The 25,763-nt window shown below is 39.3% G+C and overlaps 1 protein-coding gene across 1 annotated transcript in view; it reads right to left on the bottom strand.

Annotated features, from left to right (window-relative positions):
• Positions 1 to 25,763, bottom strand: part of atp2a2b (ATPase sarcoplasmic/endoplasmic reticulum Ca2+ transporting 2b) — a 50,403-nt gene that overhangs the window by 10,176 nt on the left and 14,464 nt on the right. Inside the window, exons 4-15 of the mRNA XM_062057038.1 lie at positions 21,277 to 21,381; positions 18,575 to 18,713; positions 14,827 to 14,907; positions 10,139 to 10,224; positions 9,914 to 10,069; positions 9,692 to 9,833; positions 4,942 to 5,108; positions 2,147 to 2,235; positions 1,978 to 2,080; positions 1,758 to 1,889; positions 1,547 to 1,666; positions 454 to 672 (exon numbers count right to left, since the gene is read on the bottom strand). Coding sequence (XP_061913022.1) covers positions 454 to 672; positions 1,547 to 1,666; positions 1,758 to 1,889; positions 1,978 to 2,080; positions 2,147 to 2,235; positions 4,942 to 5,108; positions 9,692 to 9,833; positions 9,914 to 10,069; positions 10,139 to 10,224; positions 14,827 to 14,907; positions 18,575 to 18,713; positions 21,277 to 21,381 — 1,539 coding nt within the window. The remainder of the gene's footprint in view (positions 1 to 453; positions 673 to 1,546; positions 1,667 to 1,757; positions 1,890 to 1,977; positions 2,081 to 2,146; positions 2,236 to 4,941; positions 5,109 to 9,691; positions 9,834 to 9,913; positions 10,070 to 10,138; positions 10,225 to 14,826; positions 14,908 to 18,574; positions 18,714 to 21,276; positions 21,382 to 25,763) is intronic.

Raw genomic sequence — 25,763 nt, 5'->3', positions numbered from 1 at the left:
TAGTCCATGTGAGTTAAAAGTACTTATTCCATACGCAATGAAACAAGATGAAGTAGTTCTTGTGAGTTAATAGTCCTTCATAGGCAATGAAACAAGACGATGTAGTTCATGTGAGTTAATAGTACTTACTTCATAGGCAATGAAACAAGACGATGTAGTTTATGTGAGTTAATAGTACTTACTTCATAGGCAATGAAACAAGACAATGTAGTTCATGTGAGTTAATAGTACTTACTTCATAGGCAATGAAACAAGACAATGTAGTTTATGTGAGTTAGTAGTACTTACTTCATAGGCAATGAAACAAGACGATGTAGTTTATGTGAGTTAATAGTACTTACTTCATAGGCAATGAAACTAGACGATGTAGTTCATGTGAGTTAATAGTACCAACTTCATACACAATGAAACAAGACGATGTAGTTCACGTGGGCGGGGGGTAATAGTACTTACTTCATAGGCAATGAAGCGAGTGCAGTCCTCCAACACTAAGTCACTCTTGTCCACAGGGTTGTCCCGGGTGGCCAGAGCCAGGCAGCGTAGAGTGTCCCTGCCTGTGCCGTACTCCCTGATCACAGACATCAGCTTGTCCTTGATGGCGGGGGTCATGGCTACCTTGTTGTGGCCCACACGGACGTGTGAGCACCTGTCAATCACTCCCTCGGGGGCTCCCTGGATAAAAGAGCAGATTTTTTACTAGGATTTTTACACTTACATCACTTTCTTGTGGTCAAGATCAGTGATTCACAAACTGGGGTACAAGTACGACAAATGGTATTTTCCTATAGTCAAACACAGTGTTACTGTTCAAACTATGTGTAATGTTACAGTGGCCAAAAATATGAAATATACTCTGAAATAAATCCTCTGCCTTGTGTTTAATGAATGGTTAGACCTACAACAATACTGTATTTTAATGTTGTCATTATGGTGGTACTTAAAATGAATACTTAGGTCTACTACACTACTGTATTTTAATGTTGTCATTATGGTGGTACATTATGAATACTAAGGCCTACTACATTTTAATGTTGTCATTATGGTGGTACTCAATGAATACTTAGGCCTACTACACTACTGTATTTTAATGTAGTCACTATGATGGTACTTAATGAATCCTAAGGTCCCATGTAAGTGTTGAAGTCAGGTTTACGTGTCAAACATCATAGGTCCCATGTAAGTGTTGAAGTCAGGTGTCAGAAACATCATAGGTCCCATGTAAGTGTTGAAGTCAGGTGTCAGAAACATCATAGGTCCCATACAAGTGTTGAAGACAGGTGTCAGAAACATCATAGGTCCCATGTAAAGTGGTAAAATCAGGTGTTAGAAACATCATAGGTCCCATGTAAGTGTTGAAGTCAGGTTTACGTGTCAAACACCATAGGTCCCATGTAAGTGTTGAAGTCAGGTGTCAGAAACATCATAGGTCCTATACAAGTGTTGAAGTCAAGTGTCAGAAACATCATAGGTCCCATGTAAGTGTTAAAGTCAGGTTTATGTGTCAGAAACATCATAGGTCCCATGTAAGTGTTAAAGTCAGGTGTACCTTAACAAACATCTTCCCTGCAGAGGAGCGAGCCTTGTTGGGGGTGCAGTACACCGACATGGACTTCCTGTCTCTGGAGAACTCTAACGTGATCTCTTTCTTCATCAGCTGCTTGATCACCTGCACATTTCAAACCCACTTTCTTTAAACACGACAGAATCCGTGTGGTCGTCCTTCGTCTCGTGTGAACAAAGTTGCAAATGTTACGTACGGAATTGCACGCGTTGGCTCTCTCGATCTTGGAAAGTCCTTTGACTTCCGTGTCAAACACGTTCATCTTCTCCACCAGACACGTGAGGGCCGTCTCCGTGGCCTCTCCCACCTTCTCATACACACCTTTGGTCTGCCAGGACAAGCAAACACAATGTGACCCCGCGCCAAGAGGGGTGTGGTAGACGTGTGACCCGGTGAAACTACGTGTCCATCCTGACCTCGTTGTAGTCCAGTGAGGAATCGTTGCAGAGAGCGCAGATGGAGGCCAGCTCCACCAGAGCATCGTACTTGGAACACTGGACTTGTTTGCCATCTTGGAACCTAACAGGTCAGCACATGACAGGTCAGCAAGTAGTAGGACCAAAGAGGGACACGATGAAGACTCACACTTGTCCATCTGGAGCATATGTAGAACCAGTGACAGTGAATTCTTTTAAGGAACAATGGCCGGCGTCTGCACGGTCAATAATGAACATCTGCAAAGCAAACACATCATTAGCATCACGTCACACAAACACACCAGGATTTTTAAGTACCATTAAACACACCATTGATTGATGGTAAACAATTATATTGTTTCTTTTAGAGCGTCTACAGCTCAGCTCCTCCTGGCTGTGCCCAAAATCAGACTTAAAACCAGGGGAGATAAAATCTTTGCACAACAGCCATCATTTCCACATCAGATCCTCCTTGACATCGTTTAAATCCGGGCTAAAAAACCTTCCCCCCTGGCTTTCAAATCCAGTTAGGCAGGATATCTTGGTCTTTTATTTCCCATGAAGGATGACAACTTGATAGTGCTGTTTGCAACTTCCTCATAGTTAAATTTTTCAAAGCAAAAACATAACAGGAACCCCCACGGCAAGCTTATGTTACCATTAGTGGTTTAACAGAACACATTTGTGTGACAACTGTCCAGATTTTTCGCAATTACAATGTTTATGCAATAAACGTTTTAACCGGCCCGAATAAAAGGATTGGTGTTTACGGCAGTCACTCACCCGGTTTCATCAACACGTAAGCGCAGAGAGCGTGTGCACACGTACAAAAGCAGTCCAAGAGAAGCAACAAACAATTTGCAGTCATGTTGTTATTAAGATAGAATTTACATTCAATGACATCTAACACTAGCTATCCAAATTGCTAATATTATCTAACAACACCGAAAGCTAATGCGCGTGTGTTATGTACATACCGAGTTACTTCAATACATAGGAGAAGCCATGAGAGGGGGGGATATAATGTGGCAAATACATTGGAAAGTTGGCGCCCTCTCGGCATCTGTGTGAATGTTGCAAACAGCCCTCTTATTTGAACCACAGATAAAATGTGCAGGTCGGAATAGGAAGGTTTGGGGGAAATCGCACCGTCACAGCCAGAAATAGCAACCCTAATGCTGAATTAGGACGTGCAAATTAGTTTGTTTTTGCTTCTTCTAAAGTTGACACAATTTCGACTTGAAGAAAAAAAAAGAGGAAGAAGGGACTGCTTTTGAGTGACTAACTTTGTGAAAACTACTGACCACAATGCTGCTTGTGAGTGACTAACTTTGTGAAAACTACTGACCACAACACTGCTTGTGAGTGACTAACTTTGTGAAAACTACTGACAACAATTCTACTTGTGAGTGACTAACTTTGTGCAGAATACTGACCACGATGCTACTTGTGAGTGACTAACTTTGTGAAAACTACTGACCACAACACTGCTTGTGAGTGACTAACTTCGTGAAAACTACTGACCACAAAGCTACTTGTGAGTGACTAACTTTGTGAAAACTACTGACCACAATGCTGCTTGTGAGTGACTAACTTTGTGAAGAATACTGAACACAATGCTACTTGTGAGTAAAATTTGTGCAGAATACTGACCACAATGCTACTTGTGCGTGACTAACTTTGTAAAGAATACTGACCACAACCCAATTTTGAGTGACTAACTTTGTGCAGAATACTGACCACAATGCTACTTGTGAGTGACTAACTTTGTGTAAACTACTAATCTCAATGCTACTTGTGATTAACTAACTTTGTGCAGAATACTGACCACAATGCTGCTTGTCAGTGACTAACTTTCAGAATACTGACCACAATGCTGCTTGTGAGTGACTACCTTTGTGAAAACTACTGACCACAACACTGCTTGTGAGTGACTAACTTTGTGAAAAATACTGACCACAATGCTACTTGTGAGTGACTAACTTTGTAACTTTGTGAAAAATACTGACCACAATGCTACTTGTGAGTGACTAACTTTGTGAAAACTACTGACCACAACACTGCTTGTGAGTGACTAAATGTGAAAAATACTGACCACATTGTGAGTGACTAACTTTGTGACAACTACTGACCACAATGCTTCTTGTGAGTGACTAACTTTGTGGAGAATACTGAACACAATGCTACTTGTGAATGACTAACTTTGTGCAGAATACTGACCACAATGCTGCTTGTGAGTGACTAACTTTGTGGAGAATACTGAACACAATGCTACTTGTGAATGACTAACTTTGTGCAGAATACTGACCACAATGCTGCTTGTGAGTGACTAACTTCGTGAAAACTACTGACAACAATGTTAATTGTGAGTGACTAACTGTGAAAAATACTGACCACACCACTGCTTGTGAGTGACTAACTTTGTGAAAACTACTGACCACAATGCTGTTTGTGAGTGACCAACTTTGTGAAAACTACTGATCCCAATGCTACTTGTGAGAGACTAACTTTGTGAAAACTACTGACCACGATGCTACAATAACTTTGTGCAGAATACTGACCATAATGCTACTTGTAAATGACTAACTTTGTGCAGAATACTGACCACAACCCAATTCTGAGTGACTAACTTTGTGCAGAATACTGCCCACTACGCTGCTTGTGAGTGACTAACTTTGTGAAAACTACTGACCACAGCACAACTTGACCATGCATGGGGAGGCCAGGGGCCAAAAGATTGTAGCAGGGTGACATGTAGATGGACAGAACAGGAACTAAGAGAGCAAACTCAAACAGAGATTCAAAGCCAAGTTGGATTATTACCAGTAAGAATAATTGTGTTTAAACATTTAGGTCTTTCATCACATCTCTAGTGAGTCACAAGTTTCCGCAACACTCCCTTGACCTTATTTCGTTGGACATTTCAACCAAACCACAGAAGCTTCTCAGCAGAACACTTCTTACCCTGCACACAGACATCTGATTGGTCGTCAGGGTGCCGGTCTTGTCGGAGCAGATGACGGATGTGCAGCCAAGGGTCTCCACTGAGGGTAGGCTACGGACAATGGCGTTCTTCTTGGCCATGCGGCGTGTGCCCAGAGCCAGGCAAGTGGTGATGACAGCAGGCAGACCTGAAGAGTCAGCGGGAGGTGTTGAGGACATAGACAACGCAACAAAACATGGTCACTAATTCCCTTGTAAAATGCCGGGTTTCATCTACAGGTAATTGATCGTGCCGCACCGCCACACCAAAATGAAAGCTGCCACACTTGAGGATTTTTAAACATAAAAACAAATTTAAGTAATACAGTGTATGAATGGATATATACAGTCTATTATTCACGCACTACTGGCCATAATTAGTGTGGAAAACATCTCTATGCTTTATTTTGAAAAACGTGCATCTGAATGGCCTTGTCAGAATAAGAGCTTGAGCTAGCCTTGCACCTGATCCTCCCTGAAACGTAATTGGCACTCGGCAAGAGTAAAAAAAAGGAAAAAAAAAATTGAAGTGAGAGGTATTGTCAGAATAATTGTATATAAGTTGTCACCCAACTTGTTTGCTTACAGTTCAGATTGCCCTGCGGCCTGTGGTTACTATCCATTTGTGCTCACAAAGCTGTCTTTGATCTTATCAAGCAAAAGGCGGACAGCTTGTAAATCTCCACTGTGTGCGATGGAATGCGCCGTAGAGGTGTCGGTTTCTCAGATCTGGACAGCCACAGGAAGGGCCTTATCTGGATCTGAAATCTACGAGCAGAGAGGGGGCAAACCTGACAATGCTCCAAGCACCTTTTATTTTAACTGTTTATGACCCAGTGCAGCTGCTGCATAATGAGACCCCTCTCCTTAGAAGCAGCTGCAGCTATGTAATTAGGGAATGCCCAAATAAATGGGGAGGCGTGGAACTTTTTCCTCAGAGCGTGGGGTGACACTGTACGAGGGTGCAGGTCCACCCGCTCTCCTCATGAGCTAAATTGAATCCTGTCTCTCTTTGATTCCTTGCTTCTTGTCTTGTTTAATAGATAGTTTGGTGTTTGACCCTGACAGGTATTTCAAGTTAATCTATTCAGTTCTTGTTTAAGCCTGGGAAACCTGTCCTCATTTTGACATTATCACCCACAATAACGTCTAACTTTACACCACGTGCGTGTTGGGATCTCTATTTGGACATGTCTGTGTGGGGTTTGCACGATCTGCTCGTCTGTGGGTTTTTCCTCCCACGTTCCAAAAATAAGCATGCTAGTTTCATTGGAGACTAAATTGTCCATAGGTATGAATGTGAGTGTGAATTATTGTCTATATGTGCCCTGTGATTGGCTGGCGACCACCATAGGGTCTTCCCCGCCTTTTGTCCCAAGTCAGCTGGGATAGGCTCCATCTTGCCCCATGGCCCTAATGAGAATAGGTAGGCCCTATAGAAAATGAATGGATGAACAAGTACATTCTGCTCATTTTGGTTAGCCTGTCGATTAACTGGTTCATTGTATGTTAACATTAAGCTAACATATTCCAGCCATCCTTCATCCTGTATAAATGTATTACTTTTTTTCACTTTATTCCAAACTGTATAATGAATTTAACGTGATTCCTACATGTATGTGCACTTCATGTGTACATTAATGTGTTACTTCACTGTGGAAAATATAAATAAAACACCTCGTTACTTTTGTCCATCTCTTTAAAGGACTGTTTACATGTTCGGCAAACTAAATTCCAACATTCAGGGAGGGCCGAATTCAGTGCAGCCGGTGTTACCTTTTACAATAGGCAGCAACAATTGAAAAATAAAGCAAAACAATAGTATTAATGTATATTTTTCTTCTAACAACTAGGTTTGTATGGTATACGGTACTAATAAAGTACTGCTGTACTAAACTGCCTTTGGAAAAACATTTTATTTTATTTTTTCATAAGTCATTGTAACATTGCTGCTAATATGAGCCGTAAGTTTGGACACACCTTCTCATTCAATGCGTTTTCTTTATTTTCATGACTATTTACACTGTAGATTGTCACTGAAGGCATCAAAACTATGAATGAACACATGTGGAGTTATGTACTTAACAAAAAAGGTGAAATAACTGAAAACATGTTTTATATTTTAATTTCTTCAAAATAGCCACCCTTTGCTCTGATTACTGCGTTGCACACTCTTGGTATTCTCTCCATGAGCTTCAAGAGGTAGTCACCTGAAATGGTTTTCACTTCACAGGTGTCAATAGTTTTCATGCCTTTAGTGATATTCTACAATGTATATAGTCATGAAAATAAAGACAACACATTCAAATGAGGTGTGTCCAAAATTTTGGCCTGTACTGTATATTAATGTACTACTTCATTACGGAAAATATCAATAAAACACCTCTGTATTTTTGTCCATCTCTTTAAAAAACTGTTTACATGTTCGGCAAACTAAATTCCAACATTCAGAGAGAGCAGAATTTATTGCAGCCTGTGTTACCTTTTACAATAGGCAGCAACAATTAAAAAATACAATACAATAGAAGAAAAATATACATTAATACTAACAAATAGGGTTGTATGGTATACAGTACTAATAAAGTACCGCTGTAATAATGAATTACTAAACTGCCTTTAGAAAAAAAAATTACTTTCCTCCCCCCCCCCATAAGACAGGAAGGCAACATTGCTGCTAATATAAGCCGAGACACATGTGAGACAACACACACACAGAGCACTTACAAGCAGAAACAGAAAGGAGACATAAGCAGTAGAATGGACATATTTTGGCTTTAAAACTAATGATAAAGGTGAAGCTCTAAACACTGAAGCGCCGCTCTGCAAGCGGTGTTTAAGTGGAACAAGGGGATGAGTCAAATGCAAAGGACAAATTTCACCACACCTAGTGTGTGTGTGACAATCATTGGTACTTTAACTTTAACTTAACTTTAAGGACATACAGTACAGGCCAAAAGTTTGGACACCTTCTCCTCATTCAGTGCGTTTTCTTTATTTTCATGACTATTTACGTTGTAGATTGTCACTGAAGGCATCAAAACTCTGAATGAACACGAGGAGTTATGTACAGTACTTAACACAAAAAGGTGAAGTAACTGAAAACATGTTTTATATTCTAGTTTCTTCAAAATAGCCACCCTTTGCTCTGATTACTGCTTTGCACACTCTTGGCATTCTCTAAAAGAGATTCAAGCACACCTGTGAAGGGAAAACCATTTCAGGTGACTACCCCTTGAAGCTCATCGAGAGAATGCTAAGAGTGTGCGAAAAAGTAATCAGAGCAAAGGGTGGCTATTTTGAAGAAACTAGAATATAAAACATGTTTTCAGTCATTTCACCTTTTTTGTTAAGTACATAACTCCACATGAGTTCATTCATAGTTTTGATGCCTTCAGTGACAATCTACAATGTAAATAGTCCTGAAAATAAAGGAAACGCATTGAATGAGAAGGTGTGTCCAAACTTTTGGCCTGTACTGTAGCTATCTAGCGGCTAACAGCCGTTCACAGTGTTCTAGCTACTTCTAAATCACAAATTCTCGCCTCCGTGGCGACAAATGAAGTGTCTAACAAGTATAATCCATGCAGGACGAGGAATAGCTAAACATGCTTCACGACACACCGTAGGAGGATACAAGAGCTAACCGCTAAAAGCAAGCTGGTGCTCCTCAATGTAAACAAATGGGTGGATCTGTTGCCGGTATTCTGACACGAGATTTCTTTACCGGAAGTGAAAAGCAGTGGTGGTAAATGAACATACTTGCCAACCTTGAGACCTCTGAATTCGGGAGATGGGGGGGGTTTGAGGTGGGCGGGGTCAGGGTTAAGAGGGGAGGAGTATATTTATAGCCAGAGTTCACTGAAATTCAAGTATTTCTTATATATATATATAAAATAAATACTTGACTTTCAGTGAATTCTAGCTATATATTTATATTTAATATATATATATATATATATATATATATATATATATATATATATATATATATATATATATATATATATATATATATATATATATATTAAATATAAATATATATATATATAAATAAATAAATAAAATAAATACTTTAATTTCAGTGTTCATTTATTAACACATATACACACATAAAAGTCTAATCTACAAAATGTGCAGGCAGCATACCCCTTCCCCTTCGAGCTGTCCTGGTTGAACCTAAATTATTTTTTCCAATCATTTTGGAACTTGCAAGCGTACTTCTTCTTCTTACTCGTCGTCGCCATGTCTCTTCTTCGTTCTTCTGCTTCGTCTCTGTTATGTTTTTGGACATTACTACTTGCCATAGTTTTGAAGCAATGCATGATGGGAATCCGGATGTTGTGTGTCAGTGTATTAACGTGCCAGCTGGAATAAACACACGCTGAGAAATAGCTCCGTGCCTGCCTACTTTATGGGTTATAGATAAACCTATGGATAACGGACACATATATAATAGTCTCCTTTTCAGGTGAGAGAGGAGGCTAAAGGCAGTGGCTTTAAGGAACGCCCCCAATATTGTTGTCCGGGTGGAAATCGGGAAAAATTCGGGAGAATGGTTGCCCCGGGAGATTTTCGGGAGGGGCACTGAAATTCGGGAGTCTCCCGGGAAAATCGGGAGGGTTGGCAAGTATGTCAATGAAGCCAAGATGGCTGTTGTACAGCAATGAGCGCACAAAATATAACAGCACAAAAGAGGCAGCGCCACAAGTATGCTGGGGAAACACTGAAATACCTTCAGGAATGGCCGCCACTGCCAGAGCGACGGCGATCTTGAAGTAGTAGACGGCCCCACGGATCCAGGAGCCTCCATGGACAGGGTCGTTGAAATGTCCGATGTTGATGAGCCACACGGCGATGCAGATGAGTGTGATCACCTGGAATGAAGGCGCAAACATAGCGAACGTGAGTTGCTGTCACAGGTGGCACACAAAGGAGCGTGGCACGATGCCAGTACTTTAGAGAGCTGCTGTCCAAATTCATCCAACTTCTGCTGCAGCGGCGTGCGCTCCTGCTCCGTTGCGGCCATCTCGTCCCGGATTTTACCGATCTCCGTGTTTCCGCCTGTGGCCACCACCACGCCTACGGCCTTGCCTGCCGCGATGTTGGTGCCCTGTGAGGAAGCCATTAGGTGAAAGGAAGTCTCCTTGGAGACCAAGGATGGACGTCTGGGGTGACTTACAGAAAAGAGCATGTTCTTCTTGTCCTGGTTGACAGCGCGAGGGTCAGGCACGGGGTCCGTGTGTTTGATTACGGACACAGACTCTCCTGTAGGCCCAACAAGAGAAAAATATGTCAATTTGCTGTCATGCTTTCTCAACAAACCAGGCATGACAACTAAGGGGGGCAAAAAAAATAAAACAACTTCAAAGTAATGGCGATTCTTATTAATAACAATTCTTAATCTATCCATCCATCCATTTTCTACCGCTTATTCCCTTCGGGGTCGCGGGGGGCGCTGGAGCCTATCTCAGCTACAATCGGGCGGAAGGCGGGGTACACCCTGGACAAGTCGCCACCTCATCGCAGGGCCAACACAGATAGACAGACAACATTCACACTCACATTCACACACTAGGGCCAATTTTAGTGTTGCCAATCAACCTATCCCCAGGTGCATGTCTTTGGAGGTGGGAGGAAGCCGGAGTACTATTAAAAAAAAATTTAAATCAAGTTTTTAAAAGTTTTTTTTTCCTAATCTGTTCGGTGCAGCCACTCAGATAAATCGTATTGTTGGTGTAGATCAAAGTCGTTTTTACTGAGGGCCACATCGCAGCTAGAGGGCTGCTTCTAACAGTGAATACTATTATTACACAATTTTTTTCATGCATTTTAATAGTAGATTTTTTTAAAGATAAAATGTAAAAAAAAATATGGTAAATTGCAATCATTTCACCTCATAATTTAGTGTATATTAGTGTAAATGGAAAAACAGTACGGCTGTAATTACGGTAAAAAAAGGCAGCTCGCTTGCCAGAATTTTACTGTAAAATTTACATTTGTTTTTTTTTACTGGAGATTAAAAAAAATGACTGCAATTTTACAGTAACATTTTGGCACCTGAGCTGCCAGTTTTTTTTATTTTGTTTTTTTAACACAAATCAACAACTATAGATTTTTCGCTGTATACTGAAAATGCCAAAACGGCACCACAGTTTATTACAGTAAAAGAAAAAGTACTGTTTTTTTCATTTAGAGAAAAATGCTGTAAAAACCACAGTAAATTTCACAATTTTACCATGAAATATATTGCTACTTTTACATTGCACAATTTGATGGATAACTTGCTTTGAAATCATTATTATTAGTATTTATTTCTATTTAAAAAATGATTTGAATGTTTGATAATATATTTTTGTCATAATTACACAATATTTAAGTGAACATAATTTGCGATTACATGGAGAACATATATTTTTTTTCTCCCAAAATTGAAAGAAAGAATACATTTTTGTAAGAAAAGTTACGGTATTTGACTTTATTAAATGTTTGTGTCGAATTTTAATCAAACAAAACCATTTTTTTAAAATATAGAAATTTATCAGATCTGTTTATTTTATGGAGGAACGTAATTAACCATTGAACTGGCACCCATCGTTATTAAAAAGTATTGATTTTGAATAGAGAATTGATTCCGAATTGAATCGTTGCACCCAAGAATCGAATCAAATCCTGTGCTGTCCAAAGATTCCTAATGACAACCATCAACCGTCACCTTCCTCTCAGAGGGGCTACATGATGGCAAAGACACATCACCTTCCTCTCAGAGGGGCTACATGACAGCAAAGACACGTCACCTTCCTCTCAGAGGGGCAACATGACAGCAAAGACACGTCACCTTCCTCTCAGAGGGGCTACATGACAGCAAAGACACGTCACCTTCCTCTCAGAGGGGCTACATGACAGCAAAGGTGTCGTTCTGTCATCAGGGTGTTCTCACGTGTTCTGATGGAGTCCGTTTGGCCATAAATGGGGAAAAGAAGTAAAGAAGTGGCGTGCAGGGCGGGAGGGGCGGGAACTAGCCAAAACACTAAAAATACCCGATAAGAGTTTGCAACCAATTAAGGCAGTTGGGAAGGACATGTGTTTTAAGGCCTTGATTCACATAAAACTCATGCAGCATCCATCCTTAAAGAGCACTTTGAATATTTTCCATGTTGTCCTTTCATCCACATGGCTCACATCTGTTTTGTATCCAGCGAGTAGCCATGACCACAGGATGTCTAAAACTACCAACCTATGTTCTACTGACCACTATAGATAGCACCTATCTGATAAACTCGCAGGCGCCAGATTACAAAAGCAAAAAGTGTCCTATTAACGCCAGAACCAAACAGCTGTGGCTGTAGGTAACCGCCGCTTGATTGACTTATGAGCGTCAAAAGATGGCAGTAGTCACATGACGAGCAGTCAGCATCCAGTGAGCGTACCTGACTTAACACTTGCTTACTGTTTACAATGAATGTACTCATCTGCGCTATTAATGCTGGCTAAGCACTTTGTGCCTTAGCGCTGTTACAACATTACTTGTGTTGGGATTAGGATTGCAAAGGGGTGGAAAGTTTCAGGGAAATTTTGAAAATGTTTTGATTATTCAAAGTTGGACACCGTCCATCTTATTCTGTAGTATAAGATGAGAAGCTTGTAAAACACTAATGCAATGCCACACACAGATATAAATAGTCAGCTAAACAATTGGAGTAGTCTTTAAAAATATTTTACTGATGGACAAATGAATAGAAATAGGCTAGATGAATAAATGAACACTCAATCAGCATGCTAAATCAAACTATAACCTACATTCTTGTATGACAACAGAATGGCTAGCAAAACAGAAGGAAGAGGAAACTACACGTTTTGATTTAGTATTTGCTAGTTGAACTTTACAGATCACAAAAAAGGTACATTCGGATCGCTAACGTTGTTAGCATAAATGAATGGGATTTAAGATAGACAAAATTAGCATCACGGCTAACGGACAAATATTTTCGGTTCATTAGATAGATATACTTCATTGATTCCTTCAGGAGAGTTCCCTCAGGAAAATTAAATACAATTTAATTATGAGACTGTGGTGGTACATAAACCTAGCTAGCTAGAGATATTTAAAGGCCTACTGAAACCCACTACTACCGACCACGCAGTCTGATAGTTTATATATCAATGATGAAATCTTAACATTGCAACACATGGCAATACGGCCGGGTTAACTTATAAAGTGCAATTTTAAATTTCCCGGCAAACTTCCGGCTGAAAACGTTTCGATATGATGACATTTGCGCGTGACGTCAACGGTTGAAGCGGATGTATTCGGAGCCCATTGAATCCAATACAAAAAGCTCTGTTTTCATTTCAAACTTCCACAGTATTCTGGACATCTGTGTTGGTGAATCTTTTGCAATTTGTTTAATGAACAATGGAGACTGCAAAGAAGAAAGTTGTAGGTGGGATCGGTGTATTAGCAGCGGACTACAGCAACACAACCAGGAGGACTTTGAGGATAGCAGACGCGCTAGCCGAACGACCTCACCTTGACTTCCTCCGTCTCCGGGCCGCCAACCGCATCGGTGATCGGGTGAAGTCCTTTGTCGTACCGTCGATCGCTGGAACGCAGTTGAGCACGGGTCTTGATGAGCAGATGAGAGCTGGCGTAGGTGCAGAGCTAATGTTTTTAGCATAGCTCTGTCGAGGTTCCGTAGCTAAGTTAGCTTCAATGGCGTCGTTAGCAACAGCATTGCTAGGCTTCGCCAAGCTGGAAAGCATTAACCGTGTAGTTACATGTCCAGAGTTTGGTAGTATTGTTGATCTTCTGTCTATCCTTCCAGTCAGGGACTTATTTGTTTTGTTTCTATATGCAGTAAAGCCCGATGCTATCACGTTAGCTCAGTAGCTAAAGAGCTCAGTAGCTAAAGAGCTTCACCGATGTATTGTCGTGGAGATAAAAGTCACTGTGAATGTCCATTTCGCGTTCTCGACTCTCATTTTCAAGAGGATATAGTATCCGAGGTGGTTTAAAATACAAATCCGTGATCCACAATAGAAAAAGGAGAGAGTGTGGAATCCAATGAGCCAGCTTGTACCTAAGTTCCGATCAGAGCGAACAAAGATACGTTCTGCACTGCACGCTAGTCCTTCACTTTCACGTTCCTCATCCACGAATCTTTCATCCTCGCTCAAATTTATGGGGTAAAAGTCGCTTTCTCTGTCCGACTCTCTCTCGCTGCTGGTGTAAACAATGTGCAGATGTGAGCAGCCCTTCCTCCGGTGTCGTCACGCTACTTCCGGTAGGGGCAAGGCTTTTTTTTTTAATCAGAGACCAAAAGTTGCGAACTTTATCGTCGTTATTCTATACTAAATCCTTTCAGCAAAAATATGGCAATATCGCGAAATGATCAAGTATGACACATAGAATGGATCTGTATCCCCGTTTAAATAAAAAAAATTAATTTCAGTAGGCCTTTAAATGTGTTCTAAAGGTGTCAGAACACCTTTAGGACACATTTTAGAACACCTTTAAGACACATTCTAGAACACCTTCAGGACACGTTTTAGAACACCTTTAGAACACCTGTAGGACACCTTTTAGGACTCCTTTAAAACACCTCTTAGGAAATCCCTTTAAAACACCTTTTATAAAAACTTTAGGACACCTTTTAGAACACCTTTAAGACACAGCACAGACACTAAGCAACGGCACAGTATTTGCAGATTATAATCAATGATTTGGAAAAAATATTTTCGGGACCAATTAGGTGAAGTTGCATAACTTCCCAAGGCACACCAGACAATATCTCACGGCACACTAGTGTGGTTGAAAAACACTGTTGTAGGTAAATGGGGTCCCTTAATGAGAGTAGTGAATGGTTGCACCTGTTAGGATGGACTGGTCGACCCTCAGCGTGGTGGACTTGATGGAGGTGAGCCTGATGTCTGCAGGCACTTTGTCGCCAACTGTGGACAAAACCAGAGCACATCGTGCGTATACTGGAAGTAATGTCTTTTCAACACGACAGTCATGCACTAGAGATGCTTCAAACTCCGTCGGATCAATGCAGGGAAAATGTTTATTCATTGCCTCAAAGAGTACTACTGAATTTGCATTCAGCATCAGTATAAAGCTGCACGATTTTGAGACAAAAACTATTTTTTATGGAGCCAGAACACTGCCAGTAAGATTTGATATCGGGGGAAAAAATTGACATTGTACAAAAAGTTGTATTGGCAATGACACAAGTTTTGGAAACAAATAAATACAAACCTTGAAAAAATACAAGATTTTTGGTGGATGTTTTCGATACCATCCATCCATCCATTTATACATTTTTATAATTGCTTCTCTTTTTTAAGGGTTCATTTCTATTTTTTCGGTTTCGCTTCTTTTTTTACGGTTTAAAAATACTGCCAAAGTTTTAGCCCGTGTAAAATTGAAACGATATCTTCGTGTTAATCTAGACATACTTTGAGGATGTTATATAAGCGGTATATACACTGATGATGTATTTAGAAATTACCCATGTTTTTCTCCATTTAGCCGTGATATTTGGCATAACTCTGTATGGAACAATACTTTGGACTTTAAAATGTAAATGTAGCTGTATATATATTCATTAAAAACATTTAACAGCAGACATGACCTCCCTGCTTGGCACTCAGCATTGGTTGGAATTGGGGGTTAAATCACCAAAAATGATTCCCGAGCGCGGCCACCACTGCTGCTCACTGCTCCCCTCACCTCCCAGGGGGTGGGACAAGGGGATGGGTCAAATGCAGAGAGTGATTTCACCACACAGAGTGTGTATGTGTGTGACTATCAGTGGTACTTTAACTTTAACTTAATGTAAAGGTTGGCATGACATGAGTTACTCATTTGTGTTCAAATACAAGACGTCCACTATTGTAATAAATCTCCGGCATTTATTCCTCTTGTTCCCCCAGGAGGGAGCCTCATATTCAGGCTGTGGAGACAACTTCATGTACTGAACATTTTTCAGCGTTTGGAAGTTAAGCCTTACATCTGATCTATCTTTTCCTGTCTACATTTATACCTAAATAGGTGGACTCATGTCTTATTGTATAGTCAAGTAGTATTTGGACTTGTATAAATGTATAAACAATGGGCAAAATTTAGGGGTGTAACGGTACGTGTATTTGTATTGAACAGTTTCGGTACGGGGGTTCCGGTTCGGTTCGGAGGTGTACCGAACGAGTGTCCACACGGACATATTAAGTAGCGTAACGCACGTTGTGTAAACAATGCACACCGAGGCACAACACATGGCATGCTAGCAGCTAACGGGCTACGATACACTGACCATAGGTCCTCTTTTCACCGGACATGTCCTCTTTTGCGGAGCTGTCTGGGCGGAGTTTCTTAAATGCCTCAAATGTCCGGCATTTTGAGTTAGGTTTGCGTGAATTTTCAATGTACGTTCAGGGTTAAGAAGGGGTTAAAAACAAAACAAATTGTGCACGCAGCAGCATTGGTGAGGGAGGGGCAGAGACAGAGAGAGCGAGAGAGTTATGATAAACGCGCATGCGTCGCCAGGCTCTGCTTTTTATCCATAGATTTATCAGATTTAATTTTTTATTATCTATAGCAGGGGTGTCAAAAGTGTGCCCCGGAGGCCATTTGCGGCCCACAACTAATGCTTTAAAGGCCCACGGCACATTCTAAAAATACTATTAAAATAAACAAAAATATAACAAAAGTGAAATAAAAAAGCTTAAGGGTTAAATGTAATTTAGAAAAAGTTGCAATGTTGACTAATAAAACAAAGCTGTTTTTTCTTTCAAACTGTCATTTGTCAAAACATAATATTGAATCAAAATCAATGTTATTATGAATTATTGACCTATCCAAGGTTCCGATCACTTCACATCAAATATTCCACTAAGAAAAATACTTTTGGTGGAAGATTTTGCAAATTTGGTAAATAAATAACCCAAAAATTTATATTTTGTTGTTTTCTTACTGTACCGAAAATGAACCGAACCGTGACCTCTAAACCGAGGTACGTACCGAACCAAAATTTTTGTGTACCATTACACCCCTAGCAAAATTCCTTTCCTGCCTTAATTGCAAATAATACAAAATACAGTCAGCTATCCTAAATTATGTTCCACATAATATTTACATGTACGTTTGAAAGTAGTACATATTTTAAAACATCTGCTATAATGTAGAGCTGAGGGATTATTTAAAAATAATAAAAATAATAGGATGGACATTTTTTGATGAGACATTTCTATTAGAGTTGTACTTTGAGATGTTGCTATATGTCCATCCATCCATTTTCTACCGCTTATTCCCTTCGGGGTCGCGGGGGTAATTCAACAAAAAAGACAAATAAGATATCTATCTTTGTGGGACATCTGAGGAAAAAATAAAAAATAAAAACCTTGATGTCGATTCATTTCGATTAATCGTGCAACCCTACATCAGAATATACATTCCTGGTCCTCGTTTTGTAAGCAGCAGACTACAGCGGTCCCTCATAAAAGTCAAATGTAAATACACGCGCATTGCGAGGACGAGTGTGAGAGGAAAGTAGAGCGCCAATCAAGTCACTGACATTTACAATCTTGCTTAAGAGGTTATCAAACACAAAGACTTGCTAGGCTAAAAAGGGGATGCTGGCTTCCGGTATTATGAATGTGACATGGAGCAGAAGGATACGTACTACTGCGATCTGGTGGCTGCACGCTTGGAGTGGACAGTGAGGACAAAACAAGCGGCCGTCGTGGGAGGGAGGACAGGAGAATTAGACTCCGTGAAACACATCCTTAAATGGGAAAACTATTTTTGATCAGCTGCACATGTTTGTACTTTCTTGTCCGTGTCAACATCCCAGCATTCATGATCACTTTCAGCCAAGGCAGGGGACGATGTTTAGAGAAATATGTCACTTAATGGTACAATTTCTAGGTTTTGGAGGAAAGGTACAATGCTCCAGGAGACAAGACTGCCAAATATGGTCTTGTACTATTCTCCAGTCTGTCAAAAGCACTTCATCACCATCTTCCTACCTCCAGCCCATGAACAGACTAAAGATAACAAGTCTTATGATTAGATGAATTCCACCACCAGCCATAAGATCCTTGATGTAGTAAATCAAAATGTTCCTTCCAGACTTGAAGCTAGAAGAATTCCTGGAAGAGCGCACAGCCTAAAAGGATGGGGAGCTATCTGCACCCCGTGTGAGCACAGCGGATTACCTTTGAGCCTAATCCTTGGAGTGTAAGACAAATTGTTGATCGTCTTAGTCAAAGTTTCCTGCTTCTTGACTTGGATTAAACAAAAGTTCTGTTTTTAACATGTCACTGCCTACAACAGGCATAGAGAAGACTGAACAGCTCCTCCTACACACAACACGGAGGCCATCAGCCTGCAGCGACCTTTCACTGGGTCCTCCAGTCCTCAAGGGACCATTTGTCCTCCTTTATGAACGGAAATATGGCGGCACAAATCACACATTATGAACATTGCCAGCACTCTCCAATTATAAAGCAATACTTGAAGTGGGGACACTTGAGAATACTGGAAGGGCATGTTAATTACGAGATAATGTTTTATTTACAGTGTAAAGCAGAGATATTATTATGGAAACAATTTTCTTACCTGCAACCTCCACAATGTCTCCAGGCACAATGTCCCTGGCCTTGATTCTCTGGACACTCTTCCTGTCCTGGCGGTACACCTTGCCCATCTCTGGCTCGTACTCCTTAAGGGCCTCGATCGCATTTTCTGCATTTCGCTCCTGATGGTGGAATTTGAACACAAGTTCAGTCAATCAATATCTTGCATTTAAGCAGGTGAAAACCCACTGAGGTTAAAATCTCTTTGCCAAGAGTGACCTGGCCAAGAGGGCAGCAAAAACAAAGTTACAGAAATACATATAAATTCCATATGTTAACATAAAAACAATGTATACAATGTTTCAGTAAAAAGTACTTAAAAACAAGTACAATGCCCAATTGAAACAGTTTCCCGAACCTTTAAAATTAAATTCCTCCAAAGTGATCAGTTCAGGTAACCTCAGATCCTCCTGTTACACTTCTGTGTGCTTATTTCTAGTTTCATTGATGACATATCTTTTGTGGCAGGCTAATGATACAAAACTATCTTACACCGTGACGAAACTAGAGACTGATTTTTGTCAAATAAAAATAAAAATGTATGTGGTCACCATTGCCGATTAATGACTAACACTTCCCCTCTGGCGGGAACTGTATTTATTGTTAGTCCCCCGGCTGGCTAATTAAGTGTCTCCATACAGTGTGGAGCCACTCCAAGTTAAAAAAAATGACCTTCATTATGGCAAATAAACAACGTTTTATAGTACTATAGCCACTGGAAACACCTAGAACAAGCCAGAAGCAGGCCCGCTAACAGCTAAACTAAGCTAGCTTGAAACAAGAGCACAAATTAGTGCTTAGTAAAGTTTAAGAAGTGTAGATGGAAGCAGTTATTAAAAGGTGGTACATCCATGATGTCGTTCACAACAACACAACAGATGAGATGTGTTGTGTGTATGATTGTTTGTACATTGATGTTACATCAATGATGTCGTTCACAACAACACAACAGATGAGATGTGTTGTGTGTGTATGATTGTTTGTACATTGATGTTTCATCCATGACGTCGTTCACAACAACATAACATGAGATGTGTTGTGTGTGTGTGTATGATTGATTGTACTTTGTTTCATCCATGACTTCGTTCACAACAACACAACAGATGAGATGTTTTGTATGTATGATTGTTTGTACATTGTTGTTACATCCATGATGTCGTTCACAACCATACAACAAATGAGACGTGTTGTGTATGGATTGTTTGTACATTGATGTTACATCCATGATGTCGTTCACAACAACACAACAGATGAGATGTGTTGTAGGAGTATGATTGTTTGTACATTGATGTTACATCCATGATGTCGTTCACAACAACACAACAGATGAGATGTGTTGTGGGTGTATGGATTGTTTGTACATTGATGTTACATCCATGATGTTATGTTGTTCACAACAACACAATAGATGAGATGTGTTGTGTGTGTATGGATTGTTTGTACATTGATGTTACATCCATGATGTTATGTTGTTCACAACAACACAATAGATGAGATGTGTTGTGTGTGTATGGATTGTTTGTACATTGATGTTACATCCATGATGTCGTTCACAACAACACAACAGCGGGGCACATTAGTTGGCTTTCTATGATTGTGTTCTCATGATCGTGAGAAGCCATAATCTAAATCAAAATTTGATTCATTGCCCAGCCCAACTTCAGATGTGAATCGATTGTTTTGTGCACCCCTATCAGGGCTGTGACTCTTTGGCACTTAACGAATCAATCCAAGTCCCGGTGTGATGATTCGATTCAGAATCGATTCAACATGATTCTTGATTCAAACAGATCCTCGCATTGTAATATTAGGTAGAATAGTTATAATGAAACTTTTGCAAAACAGGTTACAGGCTTGAAAATCATCTTCTGATTGCAGGTTTTAGTTTCAAACCAATTCTTCAAAATCATGAATCGAGTTAGAACAGACGTGTCAAACTAATTTTAGCTCAGGGGCCGCATGTAGGAAAATCTAATCCCACGTGGGCCGGACGGGTAAACTCATGGCATGATAAATTAAAAATAAAGACAACTTCAGAGTGTTTTCTTTGTTTTGCTTCGGCCCAAAATAGAACAAGCACATTCCGAAAATGCACACATCACAAATAATCCTCTTGACAAAACATTCAAGTTTGTTTAAAATGCTGAGGAAAAAAATTGGTGCAATTTCAAAAACAGCATGAATTTAGACTTTATCTCAGTGTGTCTACAAAGTAGTTAAACTGTAAGTCAGAGCCCAGTTTGGGTTGAACAAAAAACTAAATAGAGCGGTTTGTTGTTGGGTCGAGGAGGGGGAGTCACAGCCCTTTACCGTGTCCCTCTTGCTTGGTATATAATAACTATTTGCTTGCCAAACAGAATTGCTATTGCGACATCCAGTGGACACATTTAGAACAGCAGTTTCTTTCATTTAAAAATGCACCTCAACTTTACACTTAGCAAACTCATCTCGCGGGCCGGATTAAACCTGTTCGCGGGCCTGACATCCCTGAGTTAGAATCAGGATAATAAGCTAATTTTTGTGCCCAACTACTAATGAGCCTTTTTTAACGGAGTCTTACCGATTGCAAAAAGACATGCAGCACACTGAATGTCCAAACAAACACTGGCTCCACTTCCTGTTCTTTGTTTGTTGTTAGACGCTGCATGCGAGACAATAAAGTAATTTGTTCAGTGACAAACTGACCTGCCAGACGCCCACAACGGCATTGGCGATGAGAATAAGTAGGATGACAAAAGGCTCCACAAAGGCCGTGACCGTTTCCTCTCCCTCTTCGAACCAGGCCAGCACCTAGGAATGAAGAAAATGATCATTAAAGGCATAGTACGTCTCAACTAGGGTGGAATGAAGTGGACCTTCCTGCTTCCTGGCTGAACAAAAAAAGTCTAGTAAACATGTCTGCGTGCGCTGAATGGGAGTCAGGTGATTTAGGAGCTTGGTAACCATGGTGACCGAGGAGAATCTGAGCCAATGGGCCAGCAGCCAGAAGAAGAAGAAGTGCCACAGGATCGTCAACACTGGCTCACACGACTCTTTCGGGGAACCAAGCGGATGAAAGTGCATCCGCCAAGCAAGTGAGCCATGCCATGCACAATGTCTCAAAAAGGACCCGACTCTGTGGTCTCACTTGACGTCTTATGTTAGAACCCCCTGGACACTGGACATTTGGAATCAATGTTCATCCAACTCAAAGCTATGGGCTCTGAGATGCATCTCAACTCCACCACTTAAAGAACAGGTGTCAATCTCAAATCTGAAAATAGAATGCCTCAATAAAGAACTTTCTATCTATCTCCATTTTGACAGGAATAATACATGTGCTGCATATATTTTATACTTTACTATTACCGTAAATTCTGGACAATAAGTCGCTACTTTTTTCCCTAGCTTTGAACCCTGTGGCTAATAAAGCCGTGCAGCTACTTAACTGATTTTTCTTCACTAACATGATTGTTTTTTGTTCAATCATTTTTCATTAAACACTAAAATGGTGTGTTATCTTTTGGGCGAGTTTGCTCACTGTAGGTGCAGCTGGGTGAATGCCTGCAAGTTTTTCCTGCTTGAACCGGAAGTAAAAGTGTTGTTGCATCTTCTGGTCGTCCGTAGCGTTTCTATTCATATGGATTCTTCATTCATCACTCCAAGCAACGTTTGTAGGTTTTACAATATAACTAAAACAATTCTTACTTACTAAAGCGTCCCATGTGTGATGTCTGTAGGAGTGTGTTCATACACATTTGTACGTGCTATCGTAACATCATCAAGCTTGTGTCGTTAGCATTCGCTAATATGCCAACATGTTAACTCGTGTCTGTGTTAGTATTATCAACTAAAAAAATGACATTCTTTTAGTATTGTTTCAGTTTCACAAATTCCCCAGTAAATTCACCAAAATGTCAAGGTGGCGTTATGGAGTCTGTTTAGTTGATTGGAGAGCTAGTTTCCGCAGCTAGTGTGTCCATGACGATGACTTCTGTTTTGTTGGATCAGCCGTTTTACTGCCGTGTTACAGACACCATGTGGAAACAATTATGGTATGTAAATAAGTATTTACTATATATGTCTGTGTAAATAACTAATTTCACAATTTATTTATCTGCGGTTTATGGTCCGGTGCGGCTAATATATGGAAAAAAATATTTTTTCTCCACCTAAAATTTAGTGGGTGCGGTGCGCTCTATAGTCCAGCAAACACGGTAAGACAAATATTATATCATCATACATTTGAAAAAAAAAAAAAAGTATAAATATTTATTTTGATACTCTGTATTTAGTTATCTTTAAAATGGTACACTAGGAAAATGGCAATTGTTTTTATGATAAAAAAAACAACAACTGGCAGCTCAGTGGCAGAAAAAAGGTGCTGTTGTTACATTTACAACAATACACTGTGAAAACAACAACCGTAAATGTTATGGTAAAAAAATGGCAGCTCAGTTACCAAAATGTTATTGTAAAATTCAGTAGTAACATTTTTCCATTTGCGGTAATACTCTGTTAAAACAATCATTAATAGCCTAAAAGTTCCAGGATTTTGTTTTTTACAGTGTAAGTAACAAAAATACAACAAATCAAATGCATAGGAAATTGTGTAACAATATCATCCTTTATATTCATATATTATTCTGTTACAAGTGGCCCTACTAGGACAGCCTCAATTGCGATGTGGCCCTCAAAGAAAACCAGTTTCACACACTTTTAAAGAAAAAACAAGTTTTTCATCCACAAGCCTTATGCGAGAAAAAAAACATATTTCCCTTTTCTGTGCGTTCTAAATAGTAAAAAAAAACACTTCTCACTTCTAGCACAAGGCAGCTAACAATGCAGGTAACAAGAATTAATCGAGTCCGCCTATAGTCCTCTGGAAACCTTGCAAAGAGGTTATGTAATTGCAAAGAGGTTATGTAAACATGCTGTAAGTATGTAAGGAAGGTGGTAACAACAAGTACATACCTAACATTTAACATAGTTTGATCATTTTAAGCATTATCACATTAGGCACATGGATTCCACAGGGGGCATAGCCACTAATGCACCAACGACGCCTATTTTGGGACAAATGATTGAGTTGAGTTGAGTTGAGTTTGAGTTTATTTCGAACATGCAAGCATACAACATGATACATCACAATTTCCAGTTTCTTTTCAACATGTTCGAAAATGAGTAGGAAGAAGCAGAGCTTATTTAATCCTACCCCTTTTCTTTACATAACAGTTGCAAAACTTTTTGTTCACTTCCTGTTCACAATTTTTTCACAATAAACTCCATAAGTAATCACAATAAAAATAAATAAATAAATAATAGTAAGAATTTAATAATAATAATTGGTGAAGTAAGTCATATTTCATATGATGAGATAAATAAGATTACTTTAAGAATGAATGAATGGATGGATGAAATAAATTGAGAATGTTTGTCATGGTTCTTCTTCTTTGTACTTTGTAAACACTTTAAGTTTGAAGAGTTTCTTGAAGTGGATCATATTAGTACATTGTTTGATTGCTTTGCTTAATCCATTCCATAATTTAATTCCACATACTGATATACTGAAGGTCTTAAGTGTTGTACGTGCAAACAAATGTTTTATATTACGTTTTTCTCTAAGATTATATTTCTCCTCTTTTGTTGAGAAGAATTGTTGTATATTCTTGGGTAGCAGGTTATAGTTTGCTTTGTGCATAATTTTAGCTGTTTGCAAATTCACTATGTCGTGGAATTTCAGTATTTTTGATTCAATAAATAAAGGGTTTGTATGTTCTCTATATCCAACATTATGTATTATTCTAACTGATCTTTTTTGTAACACCGTTAATGAATGAAGTGTACTTTTGGAATTATTTCCCCATATTTCTACACAGTAGCTCAGATATGGTAACACTAGTGAGCAGTAGAGAATATGAAGTGATTTTTGGTCTAGAACATGTTTTGCTTTATTCATTATTGACGTGTTTCTTGCAACTTTATGTTGTATATTTTTTACGTGAGATTTCCAGTTCAATTTATCATCAATCATTATACCTAGAAATTTGGTTTCGTTTACTCTTTCAATTTCTATTCCGTCTATTTGTATTTGGGTTTGACTTTCTCTTCTACTGTTACCAAATAGCATTATTTTAGTTTTACTAAGATTCAACGATAGTCTGTTTTTGTCAAACCATCTTTTTAATTTGTTAATTTCTTCTGTTATTATTTGTATTATCTCCTGCGTGTTCTCTCCTGAACAAAACGCTGTTGTATCATCCGCAAATAATACTAACTTTAAATCTTTTGTAACTTTACAAATGTCATTTATATAGAGATTGAATAATTTAGGTCCTAGTATTGATCCCTGAGGTACACCACAGGATATATTTAGCGTTGTAGACGTGTGTTCGCCTAGCTTCACGTATTGTTTCCTGTTCGTTAGATAACTTCTTATCCAGTTTAAGACTAACCCTCTGATGCCATATCGTTCTAGTTTTTTTATTAAAATATTGTGATTAATTGTGTCAAATGCTTTAGTTAGATCCATAAAAACCGCTGCCGCACATTTTTTACTATCTATTGCATTGGTAATTTCTTCTGTAATTTCAATTAAAGCCATTGAAGTTGAAACATTAGCTCTATATCCGTATTGGTTCTCTTCGAGTATTCTATTTTTATTTATGAAACTTTCTAATCTGTTATTGAACAGTTTTTCAATGATTTTAGAAAATTGTGGAAGTAGAGAAACAGGTCTATAATTTGTAAATTGATGTTTGTCTCCAGTCTTATAAATTGGTGCAACTTTAGCTATTTTCATTTTGTTTGGAAATGTACCTGTTTGAAATGATAGGTTACCAATATACATTAATGGTCCTGAGATCTCTTCAATGACCTTTTTTATCGTTTCCATATCAATTCCATTACAATCAGTTGAAGTCTTAGATTTACATTTTTTCACGATTGTAACTATTTCCTCCTGTGTCACATTACTGAGGAACATGGAGTTGGGATTTCGCTCTATGGTATCATTATAGTCCTCAATTGGAACTGGGTCTGGAATCCTTTCTTCCAATTTTGGTCCAATATTTACAAAATAATTATTGAAGCTTTCAACTACTTCCTTTATGTTGTCATTTTTTTTTATTTTCATCTAAGAAGTATCGAGGGTAGTCCCTCTTAGTTCCATTTTTAATAATGCTATTGAGGAT

The sequence above is a fragment of the Entelurus aequoreus genome, linkage group LG08 (assembly GCF_033978785.1).
Source record: "Entelurus aequoreus isolate RoL-2023_Sb linkage group LG08, RoL_Eaeq_v1.1, whole genome shotgun sequence".
Taxonomy (NCBI): domain Eukaryota; kingdom Metazoa; phylum Chordata; class Actinopteri; order Syngnathiformes; family Syngnathidae; genus Entelurus; species Entelurus aequoreus.
This window is presented reverse-complemented; position numbering and strand designations above follow the sequence as displayed.